Raw genomic sequence first — 25,141 nt, 5'->3', positions numbered from 1 at the left:
GAAATTACTTGGATGTCTGAAATGGACCTGAAGCAGTCCACCCACCTCCACCTCTCTCTCTGTATATGCACTCTCCATGCAGAAATCAGGATGATTCTTTTAAACATGTAGCTTGGATCATGTCATTCCTCTTTTAAAAACCCATCTAATGCTTCCCAATACCTCCCAAAAGTATCAAAACTCCTTACAAGTTCCTGTTTTATCTGATATCCTCCCACTCCAACCTTTACCCTTTTTCTCATTGACTCTAACGTACTACTCTGATTTGTGAAAGTGGAAAGAACAGTTGAAAATGCCTGGCTCAGCCCTTTCTTTTTCCCCTTTGGGTGCCAGCTATCCTTCTGCTCCTCCATGCCCTGAGTCTTCCTGGGGTAGGCATGGCTGAGACTGGGTAGACAACTCTGTGCCATTCTAGGAATTAGTCAGCAGGCACTTCTGCCCTTAACCCTCCCCTCTTATTTGTAATGGAAGTAGACTTGGATTTCATCTGTTATGTTTTAGTGATAAACTGTTATTTCTCAATTTGCTTGGACACAGGGAGAGAAGAAGGGGGCTTAATTACAAGCACTAATAAGAACATTTTGGCCAGTGTTGTGGGGCAGTGAGTTAAGCTGCCACTGTGATGCCAGCCTCCCATATGACTACCAGTTCAAGTCCCAGATGCTCCACTTCTGATCCAGCTCCCTGCTGAAGTGCCTGGGAAAGTAGCAGAAGGTGGCTCAAGTGCTTGGGCTCCTCTAACCACATGAAAGCCCCAGATGGAGTTCCAGGCACCTAGCTTCAGCTTGGCCCAGCCCTGTCCATTGCATTCATTTTGGAGACTGAACCACTGGATGGAAAAAATCCCCTCCCCACCCACCGCTCTCCCTAAAAAACAAACAAACAAAAAAACCACCTAATACACAGAAACATATATGCACATGTAAAGCAGATGATCTTAAATGAGAGTACAGAAAATAATCTATAGACATACTCATCTCTGGGTGGTACAATTACAGGTAACTTTTTTTCTTCAAATGCTTTGCTATTTTTAGCTGAATATTGTACAAATAAATATGAATTTCTCTTATAATAAAAAAATAGCAAAATTAACTTCATTTGGCTTGGGCCCAGGTTTTCAGATAACATCATGAGCTATGTTTCAAATGTATAGTTTAATGAAATTGAAGACAACTATCAAATCTCTCTAATCATGACTATGTACAATGCAGATAAAAATTTCTTACCTTTTTTAACAGATAGTTCATTCTGACCTTTAGATTTTGGCTAAATTCAAGTCACCAAATGGTGAAAAATCAGAATTATATCATTCTCTTGAATTTACATAGCCAATTTCAATATGATGAAAATAAAATTACACTAATTGCTTACTTGTCATGGTTATACATTTGACTCTATAATAGGATCTTTTATTCATATATTTAAACTGGAATTTTTAGTTTAAGTCTGATTTTCATTTTTCCCATCTTAACTATCAACACACATCAATAAATATTCATATGTTTTCTATTCCTACCATGGTTATCATAAAATTTTAATTTACCTAGCATTACTTAAGAGCTAAAATTAAGAATACACTTCTAAAATCTTAATAAATAAATACTTATATTAACTGAACTTTAATTATTCTTCACACAGTTTCATCAGTGAGTGATTACATTTACATTTTCCTTCTATTTGCTAATATCTATGCATGCAGGCAGTGTATAATTTTATGTTTTTAAGGATACTGCACAAAGTCTATGTATTTAAATTAGAGTAGTAAAGCAAGCATATTCTTGGATAAATGTAGGTTGCAAGTAAATTAAGCTGTTATAATTTAATCTAACAAATCGTTATCAAGTCCCTACCAGATATGCTTCACATATCAATATATGCAAAGGTTAAGGAAAAAAAAACACTCTTATTCCCCAAACAGCTCACTGCACTGACAAGTAAACTTTCTTAGTCAACTTAGGCAGGACAAAAGACTGCCTACCTCATCTAACCCCATATTCTATTGCTAAGAGAACTGAGTTAAAAAGTTCCCCTGGGGGCCGGCATTGTGGCATAGCAGGTAAAAGCCATCACCTGCAACGCTGCCATCCCATATCGGCACCGGTTTCAGTCCTGGCTGCTCCACTTCCCATCCATCCCTGCTCATGTGCCTGGGAAAGTAGCAGAAAATGGCCCAACTGCTTGGGCCTCTGCATCCATGTGGGAGACCTAGAAGAGGGTCCCGGCTCTTGTCTTCAGTCCTGCCCAGTCCTGACCATTATGGTCATCTGGGGAGTGAACCAGATGTCTGTTTCTCTACTTCCCCTTCTTTCTCTCTCTAACTCTGCCTTTCAAATAAGTAAAATAAATCTTAAAAAAAAAAATCTGCTTTTCAAATAAATATTTTAAAATTCCACCATACATGCAACTTTGAAAACATTATAACCCATTTTAACAATAAGAATATACATGGCCGGCGCCGTGGCTTAACAGGCTAATCCTCCGCCTTGCGGCGCCGGCACACCGGGTTCTAGTCCCGGTTGGGACTCCGGATTCTATCCCGGTTGCCCCTCTTCCACGCCAGCTCTCTGCTGTGGCCCGGGAAGGCAGTGGAGGATGGCCCAAGTCCTTGGGCTCTGCACCCGCATGGGAGACGAGGAGAAGCACCTGGCTCCTGGCTTTGGATCAGCGAGATGTGCCGGCCGCAGCGGCCACTGGAGGGTGAACCAACAGCAAAAAGGAAGACCTTTCTCTCTCTCTCTCTCACTATCCACTCTCCTTGTCAAAAAAAAAAAAGAATATACATAATTTTACTTTTAGACATCTTTATCAAAGTACAATTTAAGGGGCTGGCGCTGTGGCACAGTGGGTTAAAGCCCTGGCCTGAAGCCCTGGCATCCCATATGGGCGCCGGTTCGTCCTGGCTGCTCCTCTTCTGATCCAGCTCTCTGCTATGGCCTAGGAATGCAGTAGAAGATGGCCCAAGTGCTTGGGCCCATGCACCCACGTGGGAGACCCGGAAGAAGCTCCTGGATCCTGGCTTCGGACTGGCGCAGCTCCAGCCATTGCAGCCATCTAGGGAGTGAACCAGTGGATGGAAGACCTCTCTCTCTGTCTCTACCTCTCTCTGTCACACTGTCTTTCAAATAAATAAAATAAATCTTTTTAAAAAAAAAAGTACAATTTAAAACCATAAAGCCCACCTATCAAAATGACTTTTAAACTAAACTCACATTGTACAGCTGTGACCACAAGCCAGTTTTAGAACATTTCCATCAGGATCACTCACGACTGGGCCATAAAACAGTACAACACAGAGATGCAGGAGTGCGGATTTTGAGGCAGAATCCTGGCTGCATGACTTTGGGCAGGTTGTTAAACCTTTTCCTGCAAACTTCAGTCTTCTCATCTAAAATAGCTAATGGCAGTACCTGCTTCATCATACTGTTCTGAGAGCCAAATGAACAGTCCCTGGCATAAAATAAATATCTAATAAATATTACTGATTATTACTATTATAGGCTTTAAAATCTAGTTAATGGAAAACACTACCAATGCAAATAAGCATCACTACATACTGAAGTCTAACTGAAACAAGTCTATAACAATATAATTATTTTATGATAATAAAATGTGATTAACACTAACATAAAACTTAGAAATAAGACAACTGAAAATCAACTTAAGATAAAAACTGTGATGCTCTAACAGCGTTCATTTATTCAACAAATATTTATTGATAAGTCATGCTCATCTTTGGCATAGGGAGACAGAAAACAAGACAAAAAGCTTAGGAGTAGATAAAAGGACTGAGCAGGGAAAAAAAAATAAAACAAAAGTTACACAGTTGTATGTGCTGGGAAGACATAAAACAAAGCAATAGGACAGAGACACGGGGACAAGGAGAACAAGGGCACTGCTCTGGCAGGCAATTTGGCCCTTAGAATTAGCCTCCTTTACCTCTCTCTCTGCCACTACACCCTACGCGGTTCTTTGAGATGACATTTCACCAGAGGCGAGAATGAGAAGTTAGCAGTCACATCCAGGGTAAAACATGGCAAAGGCACACATGCAGCAGAGCTACAACGCATAGTAATTGATGAACAGAAAGAGGCCAGCTAGCCTGGCACTTAGAGCTAGAGAGAGGCTGGAGGAAGGGGCAAGACTGCTGTATTTTCACAACTTGAACCACCCTCTCCTTATACAACAGCTTGAGCCAATGTTACATCACTAACACATCTGTAGCCTGGACAAAATCGCCATCCTTGTGGGACAAACCATGACTACGCATTCTTCACTTATCAGGAAGATGATATTTTAAGACGAAATAACTTAATTGTTTGAGAGACGACAGACAGCAAGTTTCCATCCACAGGTTCACTCCCCTAAGTGCCTGCACCCAGCAAGGGCCAAAGCCGAGAGCCAGGAAGTCAATCCAAGTCTTCCATGTGAGTATCAGAGACACACCTACCTGAGCCATCTCCACAGCCTCCCAGGGCTCACATTAGCAGGAAGCTAAAGTCAGGAGTGAATTCAGGCATCCAACCCAGGCACTTCAACATGGGAAACACGCATCCCAACCTGACATCTTAAGCACTATGCAAAATGCCAGTCCTGAAAGATTATTTAAAAATTTTGTGAGCTATTTTGTTTGAACGTTTTTAGGGTTCAAATTGTTGTACATATGTAAAATCTTCTAGTCCATAAGGGAGAAACCTGACTATTCAAGAGCATCATGAAGGAATGGCATCTGACGTGGCCTTCCCAGCAGTGAGGGGCTTGCTGGAGAAGCACTTACATGGCAGAGCGATACAGGGAAAGCCAGCAAGCGGTAAATTAGAGGATGATCATAAGGGAACAAAGTGTCATCTAGTCTAATTTTCAAAAGAAGTTTTTAAACAGAACTGGCAATATTTGAGGAGACAGAAGCTAATTGCTCTGATTCAATTATTACACATTGTATACATGTAAGAAATTATAATACTGTACAATACCATATGTCAAAAAATGAGTTTTCCTATCTATAGAGCAACATGGGACTTACTCAAAGGTTGGAAAAGACGAACTGAAAAGCTGTAGATGGCACTCTGAGGAAACGTAAACTTTATTCAGAATGTGGCACACACTGAAGCAGTGAGTGCGTCATTCAACGTGATTTACACTGGAGCTGCGCACATCACAGAGGACGGACAGAGAATGGTGAGGAAAGCCTGTGATGTTGACAGTCTGAAGTCAAGAGAAGGCAAGAGAGATGAAATCTGGGGGGCGGACATGAGCGACACTCAAACACAATTTGTAAGACAGACTCTGGCTACAGGAAGCACAAACACTCAGAAGCTCGAAAAGGAAACAAAACACTAAAAGAGCAAAGCCTAAAGAAAAAGTAGGGGCTGGCATTGTGTTGTAGCAGGTAAAGCCACAGGTTTGTGTCCCAGCAGTTCCTCTTCTGGTCTAGCTCCCTGCTGATGGTCTGGGAAAAACAGAGAATACGGCCCAAGTGCTTGGGCCCCTGCTACCCACATGGAAGACCCAGCGGAGCTCCTGGCTCCTGACTTTGGTCTGGCCCAGCCCTAGCCATTGCAGCCATCTGGGGCATGACCGAGCAGATAGAAAGATCTCTCTCTGTCTCTCCCTCTCTCCTCCTCTAACCTAGTCTTTAACAATAAATAAAGATTAAAAAAAAAAAAGAAGAAGAAGAAGAAGAGTGAGTTCTAGAAGAGATAATGGAGCTGTGTCTTGGGTCTATTGAGCTTCAGCTCTGGAATATCCTGGTGGGTGTGTTCCACAGGTAGTTGAAGATATGCAGTGAAGACTGCTTAGGACCAAGCAAAGAGGAACACAGCCAGTCAGCAGCCACTACAAGCAATGAAGACTGCAAGTAAAGCAGTTCATCCCCTCCACAGGAGCCCGAGAAACATAACATCCCTTTACACAAATACGGAGCCAGCAGGAAACAGTCACGAGACGGAAGCTGAGAACAGAAAGGCAGCAACGCTCAGGTCAAAGCTGCCTCAGTGCCTTGGTTGGAACAGCAGGGAAGTTGGCAGAAGAGACCATTACCAAAAAATGAAACTGTTAATAAGGAGGAAAAGGACTGAAAAAAAGACACTGGGCAAAAGCGTGGCGGTGGGGGCTGTGCTGCAGTGGGCTGGCCTCCGCCTGCAGCAGTGGTATGCCATGAGGGCACCAGTTCATGTCCCATTTATGCTCCTCTTCTGATCCAGCTCTCTGCTAGGGCCTGGGAAAGCAGTATAAGATGGCCCCAAGTGTGTGGACCCCAGCACACACGTGGGAAACCCAAAAAAGCTCCTGTCTCCTGGCTTTTGATAGGCCCAGCTCCAGCCATTGTGGCCATTTGAGGAGTGAACCAGCAGATGGAAGACCTCTTCTCTCTCTTTCACTCCCTCTCTCTCTCTGTGACTCTACCTCCCAGATAAATAAATCAAATCTTAAAAAACAAAAAAAATTCCAACTTTTAGTTTACAAAGTCTTACTTCATTTTTCAAACTATAAAATTGTTTGGAGAATGATTCCTGGTAAATCCTCAAAATACCAATATTCTATCTTTGTTGGGGCCTTTGAAAACAAAGTGAAAAGCTCTGTTTTGCTTGCTGTGGTATCCCCAGAGCCCAGGACAGCACCTGACCCCAAGAGGGGGCTGGACAACCTCTATGGAACAAATGATGTGACTCTCAGCCCTGCTTGCTCTTTGTGGCCCTTCCTACTGAGCTAAGAGTAAAGGTCTTTCATCTGAGTAACTGTCTCACAACACTCTAAATTCCATGGTCCAGTTATTCGCGTATGTTTCCTATTGTATGCTTTCTCAGTCAGAGTTAAGGATCTTCTCTGTATTTCTGGTATCCCCTCCATTCTTCACAGATGAGTCCTTCCCATCTGCACAGTCATGGTTTTCCAGTTCTGAAATCTTTCTCAGGGGCACAGGCTTAACTACTCCTCACCTTATTCCATCTTCTTTTCCCTATATTTTTTTCTTTTTATAAGTTTGTAATCAAGTACTGGGCTTTGGGGGTTGGCCCTTTAAATCTCCTACCTTTTCCTTCTCGTTGTCTTTTAATCTATTTCCCAGGCTTCCTTGACCGTACTTAACTTATAGGGCAGATCAATACTCCTATGGCGTATTACCCACTGATTTTCCAAGATCTCTCTCTTGACCAGTAACATTTTTCTGTATTATTTTGCCTTGGTTTCTTAGTTTGCATTCATCTGTCTTAGAATACTTAATTATACAAGTTTTTTTCCCTTGAAAATTTCTTTCATTTCCTATATTCTCTCTCCCTCCCTTCCTCCTGCCCTCCCTCCTTCCCTCCCTCCTTTTCCCTCCCCTCTCTCTCTCTCAAACTTCTAACTTACAGAACTATGAGACAACAAATTTGTGGTAATCTGTGTCTACAGTCACAGAAAAATAACACATCCATTAAAAAAAATAGAAACCTTCCTTAGCTTGCAGGCCATACAAAACCAAGTAGTGGGCTAAATCTGGCTGATGGGCCATAGATTTATGACCCCTGGTATAGAATCTTGAGCCAGACTGCTGGGGACTGAGTCCTGGTTTTGCCACTGCAACCCCTAGGCAACTCAATCTCTGTGTCTGGGTCTCCTCATCTGTAAAATTATAATAACGGTACTGACATCATAGGTAAAACATTATATGAAAAGTGCTTAAAATATTGTCTGGACTAAGTACTGTGAAAATGATGACAACGATAGAGGAGGGAGGCAGGAAGAACAGCTCTATACAAAAGTTTTCACCTATCTCAACTTTGCCTGGAATAGGGGGGTCTCTCTAACAGACCCCCTGTACTAGTAATCTTTTCATCTTCTGTACTGGTAAGGGAAGAGCAGTGGTCTGGCTGCGGAGGGGAGGGCAGAGAATTCCCAGATCAATCAGTTCTTTTTCAGTCTCTCACAGATTCCCCCCACCACGGCTAGTGTTTCTGCTTTCTCTTAGTTGGCTTAAGTCCATTACCCTTTATGTGTCTGGTTTCCAGCTTCCAAACGTGTCCTGACTTCTCTATTCTGCTGTCATCTCCTCTCTGATTCTCTTCCTCTATACAGAATTGTGCATTTAAAAATGCCTTTCCTATCATTTCAATGATGTTTCCAGAGGGAACAGGATTGAATGAATGTGTTTAACCTACCATGTTTAGCCATAAGTCTTAAATCCAATTATATTATTCCTGACCTCAAATCACAGATACAGATCATCTATGCTTTAAGAAAACTTTTTAATTTAGCTTTTCTAAAAGTCAGAATTTTTTCATTTGATAAATGTTGCTTTAAACAGTATGTGACACTTTACAAGAGCAGTATTATTAAAACCTAAGAGCATTCATTAAAATAATTGACAAATTAGTAACTTAAGTTTAGGGTCTGCAAGTAATTTTGCAGTTTTGATGGTTGTTTGTGTTTGAATCAATGAAATACTTCTCTGAAAAGTAATCACTGAAAACTATGCACATGAAAAACACTACAGGATGATTTCTTTGTCATATGTTTTCTCTTGAATATTTGTAAAAAAAAATATAATTCACATACCTACTTACGCATAACTAAAAATCAGATCCATAGCATTTTTTTAAGTTTTTAAGATTTATTTTTTATTTATTTGAAAGGCAGAGTTACAGAGAGAGAGAGAAGGACGGAGGGGGAAAAAGAAAGAGAGAGAGAGAGAGAATGTTTCACCTGCTGGTTCACTCCCCAAATGGCCACAATGGCCAGAGCTGGGCCAGACCAAACCAGGAACCAGGGGCCAGGAGCTTCATCTGAGTCTCCCACATGGGTTCAGGGTCCCAAGCACCTGGGCCATCCTCCACTGCCTTCCCAGGCACATTAGCAGAGAGCTGGATCAGAAGTAGAGCTGCTGGCGCCTCTGCTCAATAGGCTAATCCTCTGCCTGCGACACTGCCACACCGGGTTCTAGTCCTGGTCAGGGCGTCAGATTCTGTCCTGGTTACCCCTCTTCCAGGCCAGCTCTCTGCTGTGGTCCAGGGAGTGCAGTGGAGGATGGCCCAAGTGCTTGGGCCCTGCACCTGCATGGGAGACCAGGAGAAGCACCTGGCTCCTGGCTTCGGATCAGCGCGATGCGCCGGCTGTGGCGGCCATTGAAGGGTGAACCAATGGCGAAGGAAGACCTTTCTATCTGTCTCTCTCTCTCTCTCACTATCCACTCTGCCTGTCAAAAAAAAATAATAATAATAATAACAATAAGTAGAGCAGCCAGGAATAAGCGCACATACGGGGTGCCAGCATCACAGGCAGAGGCTTAACCGGCTACCACTGGGGCCAGCGCTGTGGCACAGTGGGCTACACACTTGCATGCACTGAATGACTGCAGTACCAAGAAAGAGACCTGCGTTCCTACCTCCCTAATCCATACGTCTAGCAACCAAAAAATCTGTGAAACTCAGATTCCTAAGACTCCCACAGAATAAAAAAAGTATCCTAAGACTGAACTTTACCTTTCTCCAAAAATTGTATGAAGTCTAAGAGCTAAAACGAAAAAGGGGGAGAGCAATAGATAGTAAGAACATTCTATGTGCATGTCCTGTCTGAGTGTTTTAAACACATTACCTAAAAACATTCTCAAAATAACCTAAGAATGTTTCATTTCATATATATAGAAAAGGAGACATAGAGCACTCAGAAAACTGAGGACGGACTCTCATAAAGTCTCACATAATATACAATGTACTCTCATGTCTTGGGTGTCATTTATAAAATGTGCTACAGAACTACCCAGTTCTATGCAGACTTTTGGCTGTTCATACAGAGCCTTCTAGACTCCCAGCACTAGGCCTATTCAAAAGATAAAAGCCTGTATTTTAATTTTTAACACTGCTCCTTATATTTTTCAGAGACGATTTTTTCTCAAAGGAATACACTAGAAACATTTTTTCTCAACCACTTGGTATTTTTTAATTGTTTTAAAATAAAATACAGGTTTCTCCCCCTCTATATCAAATTGCTTTCTTCTTTCATAGTCAATACCATGCCACCTTAACTTGAAAACTTATTATTGAATAAAGGTTGTAAATTACTGGTAAGTGATTACTCTTTGAGGAAAGAAGGCAGGAGATACCTGGAAGAGGTCATTAACATGGGCTGCAGGCACAATCTTAGCTATTCTGTGTCATGTTTAACCCTTGAGAGTCCTACAATTACATCACTATGAGAAAGACAATAAACACTCAAAAACCACAGAGCAATCAGATTTCAAAAAGCTGTCTATATTCTCAAGATGGACCGCTAAAGTAGTATCCCCAAGAAATTTAAAGAACAAGGCTGAAAGTCATTCTTCTTGGCTGAAATAATCTCAAAGGGAAATTTTTAAATTACACATGAGTTCTTCACACATCTTCACATTTGTAGATGACAGTAAATAATAAATAGTAAGATGTTTTCTAAATCAAAGTTAAACAACTTTTTAACATTGTGCAAGACATATTTATAAAAAAGCAAGGCTGATAACAAAAGATATTTCAATACATTATTCTTTTTACATTTCCAATATCTTTAATATCCACAGGTTAACACTCCAATCAGGAGAAGCTTGGTTTGTTTTAACTGTTCTACAAGAGAAAGATGAAATTGATATTAAGAGCTTTCCTTCATAAAATTCTTCCTTCTCACTAATGGTCTCTCAGAACACGTACTTACTGAAGTAAATATTGTTTTCATTTTCAGTGGCTATAATAGCTTCATAATAATGTCCAAAAAAAAGCATTTTTTTATAAAAGGCAAATAATGCCTATTAAAGAAAAGTAACCAGAGAAACCAGTAAACAAACAGTATGAGAATCTGGCTTGAATGAAATTACTTGAAGTACAGGAGAAGGATCAGTGCTACATTATGAAAATTTAACAGAAAATAGTGAAAAAAAATTCTAAATCTTGCAAAGTATCTTTCATAGGATAATGCACTGCAGATAGAGTCCAGCAGTGAGGAGTGAGGCACTCAAGGGCCATCTTCTCCCCTAAAACAGTCTCATTATTCTGTCTTATTTTTCTTTGTAGTACTTATCATTATATCAAATTGGCTTGATGCTGATTCTAAAAGATTCGATCACAAAGGAGACTTTTAAGTGTTTTTTTATACAGAACAGCTCTGTTCTGCTTTGTTAAGTAAAATATCAACATTATCACTCTGCAATCCCAATTAATCCTGTTGCTTATCCAAATTATATACTTCCCAGGGGCCCTGACTATGACTGCTCAGCTGGCCTCTGTCTTACCTAACTCTTCCAAATTTGGGGCACTGTCCAAGGCAGCATCTGGTCATAAACTGCATCACAGATTATTCTCTAATGTTTTTGCAAATTACTTATGGATTTAAATTTCTTTTGTGTCATTCTCAATGAGGTGGCTGGCACCCCAAAATAAAAACGAAATGCTCTTAATGTAGATTAACCGGCTGAAAGATACAGATAAAGAGATACAGGGAAGAATACAGAAGGAGGCATACCAGGTAATTCATAAGCATTATTTGATAATGAAGGTAGAGAGAAAAGTTATTAAAATTTTAAAAATATTCCCCACTTAATGCTGTATAATTGTTCAAACCTGGTTAATGCCACTCTTAGGATCATTGGTTACTATTCTCACTCTGTCTTTTATGACCTTGTCTAAATATGATCAGAGTCGGCAAACTTGGAAGGCTTCCATAGCCTTGGCAACTCATGACGACAGCCTAGGGTGGTTACTGGTGCCATAAACTAGAGTGTCAATTTGTTGGGTCAACAACAGGAGCCACTGTGCACTTGCTCCTCATGTGGGATCTCTGTCCTTAATGTGCTGTACATTTTGATTTGATGCTATAACTAGTACTCAAACAGTATGTTTCACTTTGTGTGTCTATGTGGGTGCAAACTGGTGAAACCTTTATACTAAATTGATCTTCTGTATATAAAGAGAATTGAAAATGAATCTTGATGCAAATGGAAGGGGAGAGGGAGAGGGGAGGGTTGCGGGTGGGAGGGAAGTTATGGGAGGGGAAAGCCACTGTAATCCATAAGCTGTACACTGGAAATTTATATTCATTAAATAAAAGTTTAAAAAAAAATTTTAAAAATAAAAATTCTTTGAAAAAGTATATATTTAATGTTATATAAAATTATGATTCCATTTAAATAGAGGAATTTTGAAAAAAAGCACAGAATTATAGTTGCATCAATTCACACAAGGCTGCTTTCAAATGAAAAGAACAAACAGCAAATTCTCTTGGCAAGTTAAAAAAATTTTTTTAATCTATGTGTAGACATGTAAGAATGAAGAAGAAAGGTACAGGAAGTTCATAAATCATCCTTTAACATGGGTTATCTGACAGCAAGTAGAGACAATTAACATTTGTGGAATGCTGAATCCAAGCTACCACTGGTGGCTGCTTCCTGCATTCTGTCTCATTCATACCTGTATTCTTATTCACCAGGGGCTTGTTTTGCTGAGAAGATAATCTTCTGACATGATTTCTAGTCCTTGCCTCAGCTTTTTCAGATGCATTCCCAGGCAAAGCTGGAGTGTGGGAACTGACAAGCCACTGACCTAGGAAAATGTTTGTCATATCTGGTAGACTTGTAGCCTTCTTGGTAAAGTTTTGCAGTGTGTGGTGATTTTCCCAGGAGTGTCAGTCCCAGGATCCTGGCAGGGGTTGCAGGTCAAAGGACCAGACAGTGTCTTGGGAAGGCAGAGTTCCATGAACAGGATAGGTCCCTATTTGCCTGAAAAGAACTCAGTCTGCAGAGTGACTGCAATGCAAGTAAATACAATATGTCCTTTTAGTAAAATATCTGGTGTATTCTAGACCCTTGATAGCTATCATAGAACAGCTACATTGCTTTGAGCAAAGTAAGTCTAAAAAATGAATTTGAAAGGTTTTTACAGGAACAGAAGAAGCTATTAGGTATTCATAAGACCACACATGTTGAATTGCTTTAAAAGCCCGAAATTATACTTGAACAAGACACAAAAATAGTTCTTAAAAATCCACCTATTATTAGCTAATACAAAATCAGCAGGGTACTTATATATCATCAAGAAGAGAGCAAAACTCTCCTCAAAATGTCTTGACCTCTACCAGCCCACCAAGATCTGTGCAGACACACATATACACACCCCTCCATCTCACTTTTTCACAAAACTAAGATAGTTTATTAATGCTATTATTTTTTAATGTCTTTTTAGAAATAAATTGGTGGGGCCGGCATTGTGGCTTAGCTGGTAAGGCTACCACCTGCAGTGCCGGCATCCCACATGGGCACCGGTTCGAGTCCCAGCTGTTGCACTTCCAATTCAGATCTCTGCTGTGGCCTGGGAAAGCAGTGGAAGATGGCTCAAGTCCTTGGGCCCCTGTACCCACGTGGGAGACCTAGAAGAAGCCCCTGGCTCCTGGTTTCGGATCAGCACAGCTCTGGCCATTGTGGTCATCTCGGGAGTGAACCAGCAGATGGAAGACCTCTCTCCATCCCTCCCTGTCTGCCTCTGCCTTTCCGTAACTCTGAAGGAAGGGAAGCAGGGAGGGAGGGAGGGAGGGAGGGAAGAAGGGAGAAGGAAGGGAGGAATAAATTGGCCATCTCATTTAATGTTACCTTTTTTTAGAATTCATGCATTCACAATTCATTCAACAAATAGTTACTGCAAGGCTACGATGTACGAAGCACTATGTTTTGCTATAGGAACACATCAGTGAGCAAAAACAGACACTTCCTTCCCTCAAGAAGCCAATATCCTACTGGGCAGAAATAGTCAATTTAAAGAAGTGAACCTACAGTACAGCAAGTCTCATGGGGATCAGCACTACAGGTGAATAGAAGAAAAACAGAGAGTGCCATTGGAGCAGAGGAGACTGCAATTTTTTTTTTCTTTTTTTTTTTTTTTTGACAGACAGAGTAGACAGTGAGAGAGACAGACAGAGAGAAAGGTCTTCCTTTTCCGTTGGTTCACCCCCCAAATGGCTGCTGCGGCCGGCTCGTTGTACCGATCTGAAGCCAGGAGCCAGGCGCTTCTCCTGGTCTCCCATACAGGCGCAAGGCCCAAGCACTTAGGCCATCCTCCACTGCACTCCCGGGCCACAGCAGAGAGCTGGACTAGAAGAGGAGTAACCAGGACAGAATCCAGCGCCCCAACCGGGACTAGAACCCGGTGTGCTGAGATTACAATTTTAAACAGGGAATGGTCAGAGAAGGCCTTGCTGTGGAGAGGAAATTGGAGCCAAGAACTGAAAGAGGGGAAAAGCAATATGAATACCTGGGAGATGAGGGCTGCAGGTTCAGTGTGGGCAAAAGCACTAGGTCAGGGTGCATGCTGTCACCTCCCTATTGCCTTCTCCCACTATTCTGCACATCCCTCACTTGACTCCAACCAGGAACTGGCCTCCTTGTTATTAAAATAATTACACTGATGAGAAGGGAGTGCAGAGCCAGTGAGGCAGTGTAGACCCGCAGAAGCTCCACCATGGGGTCCTACTTCTCAAACTGAAAAGTAGGGTATCATTTTACAATGGAAAGGAAGCCCTGGCAAACAACCACCCCTCCAACAAAACTTTGTCAGTGATGGAAACAAGTTTATCTGTTTTGTTCAGCAAATAGCCATTACTCACATGAGGCTGTTGGGAACCTGGAAAATGTGGCTAAGGTGACAGAGGAACTGAAATTTTAATTGTATTTTATTTTAATAAACTGAAATAGTCAAATGGGCCTACTAGCTAGTATATACTGGCCAGCATAATTTTATAGTAAAGGCAGGTCCTAAGAATACAGGGATTCCTCTTTAATAGAGACCCCTGACTGCTAAAGAAATATGTTTCATTTCATTTGCTAAAGTTTAAGTTGGTCTAATAAGAATTCAATAACTATACATGGGAATTTTGATAGCTTTATCATTACAAAGCATGTATTAACCATTATCTACCATGTAGTTCTTTGGCAACTGCATTAAAAATATTGCTCAAAGGCTTTCTTATTTCAGTTTTAGTATTCCTATGTGAATGTTTTTTTATTGTTGAAAAACAATTTAGAAAAATTTTAAATCTGTTTTTATGTCAAGCTGTGTTTTTTGCTGGTGATTTTTTTCTGTTCAACCTAATTTGTTTTAAGCTAATATACAATTTTTTTTTTATTTTTTATTTTTTTTTTGACAGGCAGAGTTAGACAGTGAGAGAGAGACAGAGAGAAAGGTCTTCCTTTTTCCATTGGTTCACCCCCGAAATGGCCACTAGAGCCGGTGTGCTGCGCCGATCCGAAGCCAGGAGCCAGGTGCTTCTTCCTGGTCTCCCATGCGGGTGCAGGGCCCAAGCACTTGGGCCATCCTCCACTGCCTTCCCGGGCCACAGCAGACAGCTGGACTGGAAGGGGAGCAACCGGAACAGAATCCAGTGCCCCAACCAGGACTAGAACCCGGGGTACCAGCGCTGCAGGCAGAGGATTAGCCTAGTGAGCAGCTGGCGCCGGCCAGCTAATATACAATTACATACAAATGTAACAATATGAATAAAATATAACAAATGGGATATGAAATAATAAAGCACACATTTATACATTATTATATTCTAACAAAATAAGATCAAAGACTGTACTGCAATTAGTAGGACTATTTCTTGGAGACTGGTACTCACATGCCTTTATTTTCCACAAAACCAGAAAGAGATACTCATATTTTAAGACATGCAAAGTTAATCTTCAAAAACCGTATTTAACTATATAAAAACATGCTATTCTAAGAGAGAGTTACATGCATACACACCACACCGAAAACATCACTGCTAAAGCTACACAAGAAAACTGTGTGTTTCAGAATTTCTATGCTGGAATCAACAGCACCCAGAGACGATGAAAGCCAGTTACTAAAAAAATTTATTGCTTGGTTAAAACTCAGTTTACAATTCAAAGGAGTTTTAAAATCTCTGTGCTGTTATGAAGCTTTATGGGGTTTACAGTGGAGATGAAAACAGAAATAAAAAGATCTGACAAACAGAAAATGCCATAGATACTTCCAGCATTATCAGCATGGATTCCCCCACCACCCCAGCAGTGCTTTCTACCTTCTTCCAACACGACTTTAACTCATCTGCCTGAAAAGACAACTGTGTTTCCTAGGGTCCTTTTCTAAACGTAAATGTTTGATGAGCAAAGCTGAACAGAATATTACTTTTATAACTTAGAAAACAAACCAGAATGTAAACTCCATGAGGGCAGGAAGTTTTGATAAGTATTCTCAATGCCTTGATTGGTGCCTGACATAGAGGATGTAACCAGCAAATACTTAACTGAATTAATAACCAGACCAGAACCTTTTATTGAAATAAAAAATCCAAACTCTATTATAACATTTGTGTAGACATTAACATTGGGCATCTAGACTTATGCTACCTAACAAACTTTTTCATGTTACCACTGGTACATAAAACAAACGCCTTTTTTTTTTTTTTTGACAGGCAGAGTGGATAGTGAGAGAGAGAGACAGAGAGAAAGGTCTTCCTTTTTGCCGTTGGTTCACCCTCCAATGGCCGCTGTGGCCAGCGCATCGCGCTGATCCGAAGCCAGGAGCCAGGTGCTTCTCCTGGTCTCCCATGCGGGTGCAGGGCCCAAGGACTTTGGCCATCCTCCACTGCCTTCCCGGGCCATAGCAGAGAGCTGGCCTGGAAGAAGGGCAACCGGGATAGAATCCGACGTCCCAACCGGGACTAGAACCCGGTGTGCCGGCACCACAAGGCGGAGGATTAGCCTGTTAAGCCATGGCGCCGGCCAAACAAAGGCCTTTTTAAAGCTAACTGCTAACTTACAGAATTAGTCAAGAGTTTTTCAAATCTACTATTTCTATGTACTCTAAAATGCTTTCCAACTCTAAAATTTATTTATTCTAATAATGAACCAAAACTGTAAAAGAAAAACCTAAAACCTATTCAAACTGGAACACCATGGAATGCTAAAAAATTATTTAAATTACTACAGAAATGGATTATTCTGGACTTTTCACATTTTTCTAACATCCTTTAAAGGGTATTTTCTAGGTATCTGCTTAGTTTTGTTTTAGATTAATGTCAAACCCATCACTTTGAAAATAAAATAAATTGAGATGTTATATAATACACTGCACTGTGCTTTTTAAATTTTATACCAAAAGAGCAAATTTATTTTAAAAGTAAAATGTAATATGCACTGGAAAATACTGAGATGGAATGTTTGCTGAAATGCTGTTTACTGCAAAAATCCCAATGTTTGATCAACTAACACTGAAGTTTAAATTAGGTCTAAACTCAGGAAATTGGCCTTCATAATATTTTAACCTGATGTTTGTCTTTATAAGGTAGATGTCTCCTAAGGAAAGAAGATTTAAATGTCCTTGACTTACAGTCAAATTTCGGTCCCAAATCTGGATGCTTCCATTCTGGCAGGCAGCTGCTACGAGGTTTCCATCTCTACTATATGTGCATGTAGTGGGAATCACTTTTTTACCCTGCATTGTCCGTGGTTTAAACACACTTTTCTGTTTCTTTGGATTTTCAACTTCCCATAACCTCACAGTCCTAAAAAGAAACAAAAGATATTCATTTATAAAAAAGGATTTTAAAACAGGGAAAAGTCCACAAACACTGCCTCATCTTTTTAGTATATAAATCTAATAATTATTTTAGATTAAAGCAAAACATGCCTTATAGAACATTTGCCATCTATAAATGAAGTTACCTGTAAAAATAAAGTGAACCACCTACTTCAATTCTGTGGCTAGCTGAGACCCTCTCAAGCAGTGATTTCCAACCTCTTCTTAACGTAAGCCCAGATAAATAAAATTATAACATGCAAAATGTGCAGCAAAAATTCAACCTCACAAATAATTACATTAATTGGAAATAATGTAAAGCACTAATTAGAAGGGAAAGGATGCTAAATGTGAAGTCCCGGTTGGGGCACCGGATTCTGTCCCGGTTGCTCCTCTTCCAGTCCAGCTCTCTGCTGTGGCCCGGGAAGGCAGTGGAGGATGGCCCAAGTGCTTGGGCCCTGCACCCGCATGGGAGACCAGGAAGAAGCACCTGGCTCCTGGCTTCGGATTGGCGCAGCGCACCGGCTGTAGCGGCCATTTCGGGGGTGAACCAACGGAAAAAGGAAGACCTTTCTCTCTGTCTCTCTCTCACTGTCTAACTCTGCCTGTCAAAAAAAAAAATGTGATTAAACGAAAGCAAGACCCAGGAAGAGTCTGTCATAAATAGGTTAAGTGAGAACATAGATTATTTGCTTTTTTGATTGACTGATTGAAGCAGGTTAATAGCAAAAGGATGGAAAAAGAGTACCATGCAAACGGTCAGAAGACTATATTATTATTAGACAAGAAAGAATTCAGAACAATACAAGCAGAGGAAGAAGAAAATTTCATAATAATCAAAATCAAGAGTCAGTCAAGATAAATAATAACCCCAAAGACATAAACCTCTAATAATAGACCTACAAAATACAAGAGCAAATTTAATAAAGGCACATACCCACTTCTTTTGCAGTAACTGACAGAAAAGCATATTCATCCACCCCCCCAAAAAAAAAAAATCATAAGAATTACCAACTGACATGCACTAACTAACATTTGGAAAAGATGTCGTACAACAACTGGATTTACATTCTTTTTCAGGTGCACACTGAACATTCATCAGGATAAAGCATTCTCTGGGCCATAAAATCAAGGTCTGAAAACATACAAAGCACGTACATGATCAAAAATTAATAAGAAAGATGTGTATAAAAATATATTCCAAAATATTTAGAAATAAGGAAATGTACTTCTAAATTATTCATGAGACAAAGAAAACCACAAGGGATACTATAAAATACTTTGAATCTAATAAAATTATTCTGCTACAGTAAAGCATAGTATAGCATTAACTACATGTATTAGAAAAAACAAAGGCCTCAAATCAATTACTTCTAGATTTAATCTTAAAAAAATCAGATATTTAGGGGCTGGTGCTGTGACACAGCAGGTTAATACCCTGGCCTGAAGCACCAGCATCCCATATGGGCGCTAGTTCAACCTGGCTGCTCCTCTTCCAATCCAACTCCCTGTCATGGCCTGAGGAATCAGTGGAAGATGGCCCAGGTCCTTGGGCCCCTCCACCCGCATGGGAGACCCAGAGGAGGCTCCTGGCTCCTGGCTTCAGATTGGCACAGCTCCGGCCATTGCAGCCAACTGGGAAGTAAACCAATGAATGGAAGACCTCTCTCTCTCTCTGCCACTCTGTGTATCTCTGACTTTCAGATAAATAAATCTTTAAAAAAATAATTGGATATTTTTAAAAAAGAAAACAAAATCCAAATAAGCAGTAGGAAAAATGATAGAATGAATAAAATAAAAAATTCAAATAAAAAGTAATCAAAAGTTGATTCTTTGGAGAGGCAAATAAAATTATTGAATCCTCCAGTTGGACTAATAATAGAAAAAGAAATTGGAGGGGCTGGTGCTGTGGCATAGTAGGTTAACTATCCACCTGTGGTGCCGACACCCAATATGGGTGCCAATTTAAGTTCCAGCTGCTCCTTTCCGATCCAGCTCTCTGCTGACGGTCTGGGAAAGCAGTAGAAGATGGCCCAAATGCTTGGGAACCTATACCCATGGAGAGACCCAGAAGAAGCTCCAGGCTCCTGGCTTCGGATTGGTCCAGCTCTGGCCAATGTGGCCATTTGGAGAGTGAACCAGAGGATGGAAGAGCTCTCTCTGTGTGTCTCTCTCTGTCTCTCTCTCTCTCTCTCTCAGTCTATAGCTCTGCCTCTCAAAAAAATAATCTTAAAATAAAAAAAAAAGGAAAGTACCTTGAATGAAAGGGGAGATATTACTATAGGGCACAATTAACATTAAAAAGACAAGGGAAAAACCTACAACTATATACAAATATATTTGGTAATTTAGAAAAAACAGACAAGCTTGCTTAAAAGAAAAAAACTACCAAAACTTATTCCATGAGAAAAAGTTAAACATATAATTAAGGCCGGCACCGCAGCTCACTAGGCTAATCCTCTGTCTTGCGGCACCGGCACACTGGGTTCTAGTCCTAGTCAGGGCACAGGATTCTGTCCCGGTTGCCCCTCTTCCAGGCCAGCTCTCTGCTGTGGCCTGGGAAGGCAATGGAGGATGGCCCAAGTGCTTGGGCCCTGCACCCGCATGGGAGACCAGGAGAAGCACCTGGCTCCTACCATCGGATCAGCGTGGTGCGCTGGCTGCAGCGCGCCAGCCGCGGCGGCCATTGGAGGGTGAACCAACGGCAAAAGAAAGACCTTTCTCTCTGTCTCTCTCACTGTCCACTCTGCCTGTCAAAAAATTATTTAAAAAAATAATATATATATATATATAATTAAAAACTTTCCCAGTAAGAAAAAGTTTAGATGGCTTTACTATTAAAATTTTAAAATGTTTGGTAGAGGGGCCGGTGCAGTGGCACAGCAGGTTAACATCCTGGCCTGAAGCGCCTGCATCCCATATGGGTGCCGGTTCTAGTTCCGACTGCTCCTCTTCTGATCCAACTCTCTGCTATGGCCTAGGAAAGCAGTGGAAGATGGCCCAAGTCCTTGGGCCCCTGCACCTACGTGGGTGACCCAGGAGAAGCTCCTGGCTCCTGGCTTCAGATTGGTGCAGCTCCAGCTGTTGCAGCCCATTGGGAAGTGAACCATCAATGGAAGACCTCTCTCTCTCTCTGCCTCTCCTCTCTCTGTGTAACTCTGACTTTCAAATACATAAATAAATCTTTAAAAAAAATGTTTGGTAGAATTCTATACAAACTATTCCATACAATTCTATACAAATTCTTCCAGAAAGAAGAGGAAATATTTCTTAATTCATTCTTTAAGATTAGCATTACTCTCATGACAAAACCAAAAAACAAAACTCACACCAATATTCCCTCTGAACACAAAAATCCTTAACAAAAGCTCAGCAAATTCAAACTAGCAGAGTAAAAAGAGGATAGTGCACCATGTTCAAGTGAAAACAATGGCTGAAATAATACGAAGTACGTAGGAGTGCAAAGGAAGGTTTAAAGAATGGACAATCAACAGATTGAAAAAAGACGTGTATCATCTCAAATAATGCAAAACAAACACTTGAAAAAAATCAACTTCCATTCATGGGAAATCTTCTCAGCAACCTAAGAATAGAAGGGAACTTCCTCAACCAGGTAGAAGACATTTACAAAAACTTCAAGTAATATACGTAAAGAAAAAAGGCTAAACACTATATTTCTATGCTTGAGAACAAAGTCATGATGTCAGCTCTAGTCATTTCTATATACTGGAATTGCCAGCCAGAGAAATAAGACAAATAAATGAAAGGATTCATGATTGGAAAGAAGAAATAAAAATGTCTTTCTTAAAAGACAACATAATCATGTATATAAACAATCTCAAGAACCTACCAAAAAAGATCCTACTTTAATAGGCGAGTTTATTAACAAAGTCACAGGATACAAGCTCAATAACTATAAATTTTAAACTTTTTATTTATTTGTATTTATTATTTGAAAGAGAGGCAAAGAAAGAAAAAGACTGAGAGATAACACCTCTGCTGGTTCACTCGCCAAATGCCAGTATCATTGCCGACTCAGCCTGCATCTCCTATGTGGGTGGCAGGAATCCAAGTGTTTGGGTCTTTACCAATGCCTCCCAGGGTGTATGTACATTAGCAGGAAACTGGAACTGGAAGCAAAGGCAGCACTTGAACTTAAGCACTCTGATATGGAATGCAGGTACCCCAAGCAGTGCTTTTTTTTTTTTTAAGATTTATTTATTTACTTGAAAGTCAGAGTTACACAGAGAGAAAAGGAGAGGCAGAGAGAGAGACAGAGGTCTTCCATTCGCTGGTTCACTCTCCAATTGGCCGTAACGGCTACAGCTGCACCAATCTGAAGCCAGGAGCCAGGAACTTCCTCCAGGTTTTCACATGTGGGTGCAGGGGCCCAAGGACTTGGGCCATCTTCTGCTTTCGCAGGCCATAGCAGAGAGCTGAATCAGAAGTGGAGCAGCCAGGACTTGAACTGATGCCCATATGGAATGCCAGCACTGCAGGCGGTGGCTTTACCCGCTTTGCCGCAGCACCAAGCAGTGTTTTAAGCAACATGCCAAATGCCCACCCTCATAAATCAATTTGACTTTTACTGACTAGTAACAAAAACTGGATATTAAAATAATGAAAACTATGCCATTCATGGCAACATGAATAAATATGAAATCTGACAAGATATATATGTGGCATTTGAACACTAAAAACCATAACACATTTCTGAGAGAAATGAAAAGATCTACAAAAGGAGGAAAATATAACGTATTCATAGACTGGAAGAGTCACTATTATAAAGATTTCAATTCTTCTCAAATCAACCTTTAGACTTAATGCAATCTCAGCCAAATTCTAGTAGAGTTTTTGAAAACAATGAATTAGTTGATTCTAAAACTTATTTGAAAATACAAATAACTTGGAACAGTCTAAGCAATTTTGAAAAAGTAAACTAGAGAATTTACTAAGGTCACATAAGCTGTGATTAAACATACAAGGGAATTTCTAAAAGTTCATGGAAATGGAATTAAAATATAAGTTTACTTTTGAGCAGAAGTTTTGAAATTCATGCTTTTTTCTCATAACTCACATTTTTCCATCAACTTTTTGAAGACCTCTCTCATTAACATCTATTCATTCTACAAGAATGGCTCCTTAAGAACAAGTGTTCTGGGGCAGCACTGTGGCATAGCAGGTAAAGCTGCATATGGGTGCCAGTTTGAGATCTAGCTGCTCCACTTCTGATCTACCTCCCTGCTCATGTCCCCAGGAAAGCAATGCAAGATGGCCCAAGAGCTTGGACCCCTGCACCCATATGAGAGACCTGGAAGAAGCTCCTGGCTCCTGGCTATGGACTGGCCCAGTTCTGGACCCTGTAGGCATTTGGGGAGTGAACCAGCCAATGGGAGATAACTCACTCACTCGATCTCCCTCTCTCTCTCTCTCTTTCAACTCTGCCTTTCAAATAAATAAATCTTAAAAACAAAAAGACAGAGAGAAAGCAACTGTTCTGTTGTTGTTGTTTTTAAAATTCATATTCCTAGAACCCACACCATCTCTTGAACATAGTATGGAAAAAACAAATACTAGGTTCTTAGCAAATTTATGTTACATAAACATTTTTTCTAAATAAGTAATTTCACTATTAAGCATTTTAGAAAGCAACATTACTGAAAAATAATCTATATACAATGACATGCAATTTATTTTTACATACTTACATACATAGACTTCGAGCAAGCATTTCATATGAGATCTCAAAAAAATTTATGATTTATTCCAAATGGAAGCTTTTGGTTTGTTTTTAAATAACTTGTATATTCTCCTCTAAGCTTTATTTGGGAACTTAACTGCTTAACCTTATAGTTTGAACACCCAAAAGCCAAAATGCTCCTAAATCCTAAACTTTTGATTACTGGTATGTTATCACAAGTTTGATGGTTCAATTACCAAACTTGGTTTCATAGAAAAAATTATGTAATACTGTATACAATTAACTTCAGTCTGTGTACAAGGTATATATGAAACACAAGGCCGGCGCCACGGCTCAACAGGCTAATCCTCCGCCTTGCGGCGCCGGCACACCGGGTTCTAGTCCCGGTCGGGGCGCCGGATTCTGTCCCGGTTGCCCCTCTTCCGGGCCAGCTCTCTGCTGTGGCCAGGGAGTGCAGTGGAGGATGGCCCAAGTCCTTGGGCCCTGCACCCCATGGGAGACCAGGAGAAGCACCTGGTTCCTGCCATCAGATCAGCGCGGTGCGCCGGCCGCAGCGCGCCTACCGCGGCGGCCATTGGAGGGTGAACCAACGGCAAAAGGAAGACCTTTCTCTCTGTCTCTCTCTCTCACTATCCACTCTGCCTGTCAAAAAATTAAAAAAAAGAAAAAAAAAAAAGAAACACAAATTAATTCTGTGTTTAGCCACTGGTTTCTCCACAAGTACGTATATTCCAAACTCCAAAAAATCTGAAATCCAAAATACTTCTGGTACCAAGCATTTCAGATAAGGGATACTCAACCTGTACCAAATTCAATTTTCAAAGCTGTAAAACCCAGTGCCTGACAAAAATCTTAAGATTGCACTGACTAAATTTTATCAATTAGGAACTAGCAAAATGTAAGCTCACATAAGGGTTTGCAAACAGTACACAGAAAAAACAGAAAGGCACTCCTAAATTCCAGGGCTTAATTCAGCCTGGGGATATAACCTCTGTGTTACCAGAGGCCTTGGCAGAGAACAGCCATCAGGAGTGTGGGCGATACTGTTAGCTGCATACTCCAGCCTGCATTCTCCTTTATTCTCAAAGTCTACTTTCTAGCCTCCCTTGCAGCTAGATGGGAGGAAACATAGCAACTGTTTTGACCAACGAGGTATAAATGAAACGGTACTATCGAACTTTGAGGAAGTCTCTAAAAGATAGTTCCAGACTCATTGTCACCTCCTTCCTCTTTCAGTAATCCAGATATGACAACAGGGAAAATGCAGCATCTTGTCAGAGCAGAAAACAGGATGCTGCCTGGCTCTTGATGACTCCAAAATCATCAAAGTCAGCTCTGGTGGGGCCAACCCTAGGTCTCTCTTAATGACAGCAAAGAAATTTACTTAGATTTTTTTTCATATATATATACACATAAGTCAGGTTTATTAAAGCGTAAGATACAATAACATTCATCTTTTAAAATGTACAGTTGTAGGTGTTTTAACAAATAGATGATCCTTTCACTCAAACCTTCCCTTGTGTTACCCTTTTACAGATTGTTGTCTCTATTTCACCTTTAACTCTTGGCAATTGTTTTGTATCCTTACAGTTTATATACCTAGAAATTATATAATATGTAGACTCTTGAGTCTGGCTTCTTTAATTTAGCATAATATATCAAATGTTGTTTTATGTATCAACATGCCTTTCCTTTTTTGTTGTTGAATAAAATCCCACTATATAAATAAAGGGTGGGGAATGTGCAGCCTGTGGGCCATATGAAGCCCACAAAATCATTTGGTCTGGCCCTGCCAAGGCAACCACAGGTGAAACTCAAGATTCAGTAAATCCTGGGGCTGGCGCTGTGGCATAGCGGGTAAAGCCGCCGCCTGCAGTGCCGGCATCCCATATGGGTGCCAGTTCGAGTCCTGGCT

General features: G+C 40.6%; 1 protein-coding gene across 1 annotated transcript in view; it reads right to left on the bottom strand.

Moving 5' to 3' along the window:
* WDR70 (WD repeat domain 70) overlaps positions 1-25,141 on the bottom strand; it is a 300,629-nt gene that overhangs the window by 93,918 nt on the left and 181,570 nt on the right. The window contains exon 10 of the mRNA XM_062212004.1: positions 17,337-17,511. Coding sequence (XP_062067988.1) covers positions 17,337-17,511 — 175 coding nt within the window. The remainder of the gene's footprint in view (positions 1-17,336; positions 17,512-25,141) is intronic.

Source organism: Lepus europaeus, chromosome 15 (assembly GCF_033115175.1).
Source record: "Lepus europaeus isolate LE1 chromosome 15, mLepTim1.pri, whole genome shotgun sequence".
In the NCBI taxonomy this organism is placed as follows: Eukaryota; Metazoa; Chordata; class Mammalia; order Lagomorpha; family Leporidae; genus Lepus; species Lepus europaeus.
The sequence above is the reverse complement of the archived record's forward strand: the minus strand, read 5'-3'. Positions and strand labels throughout refer to the sequence as shown.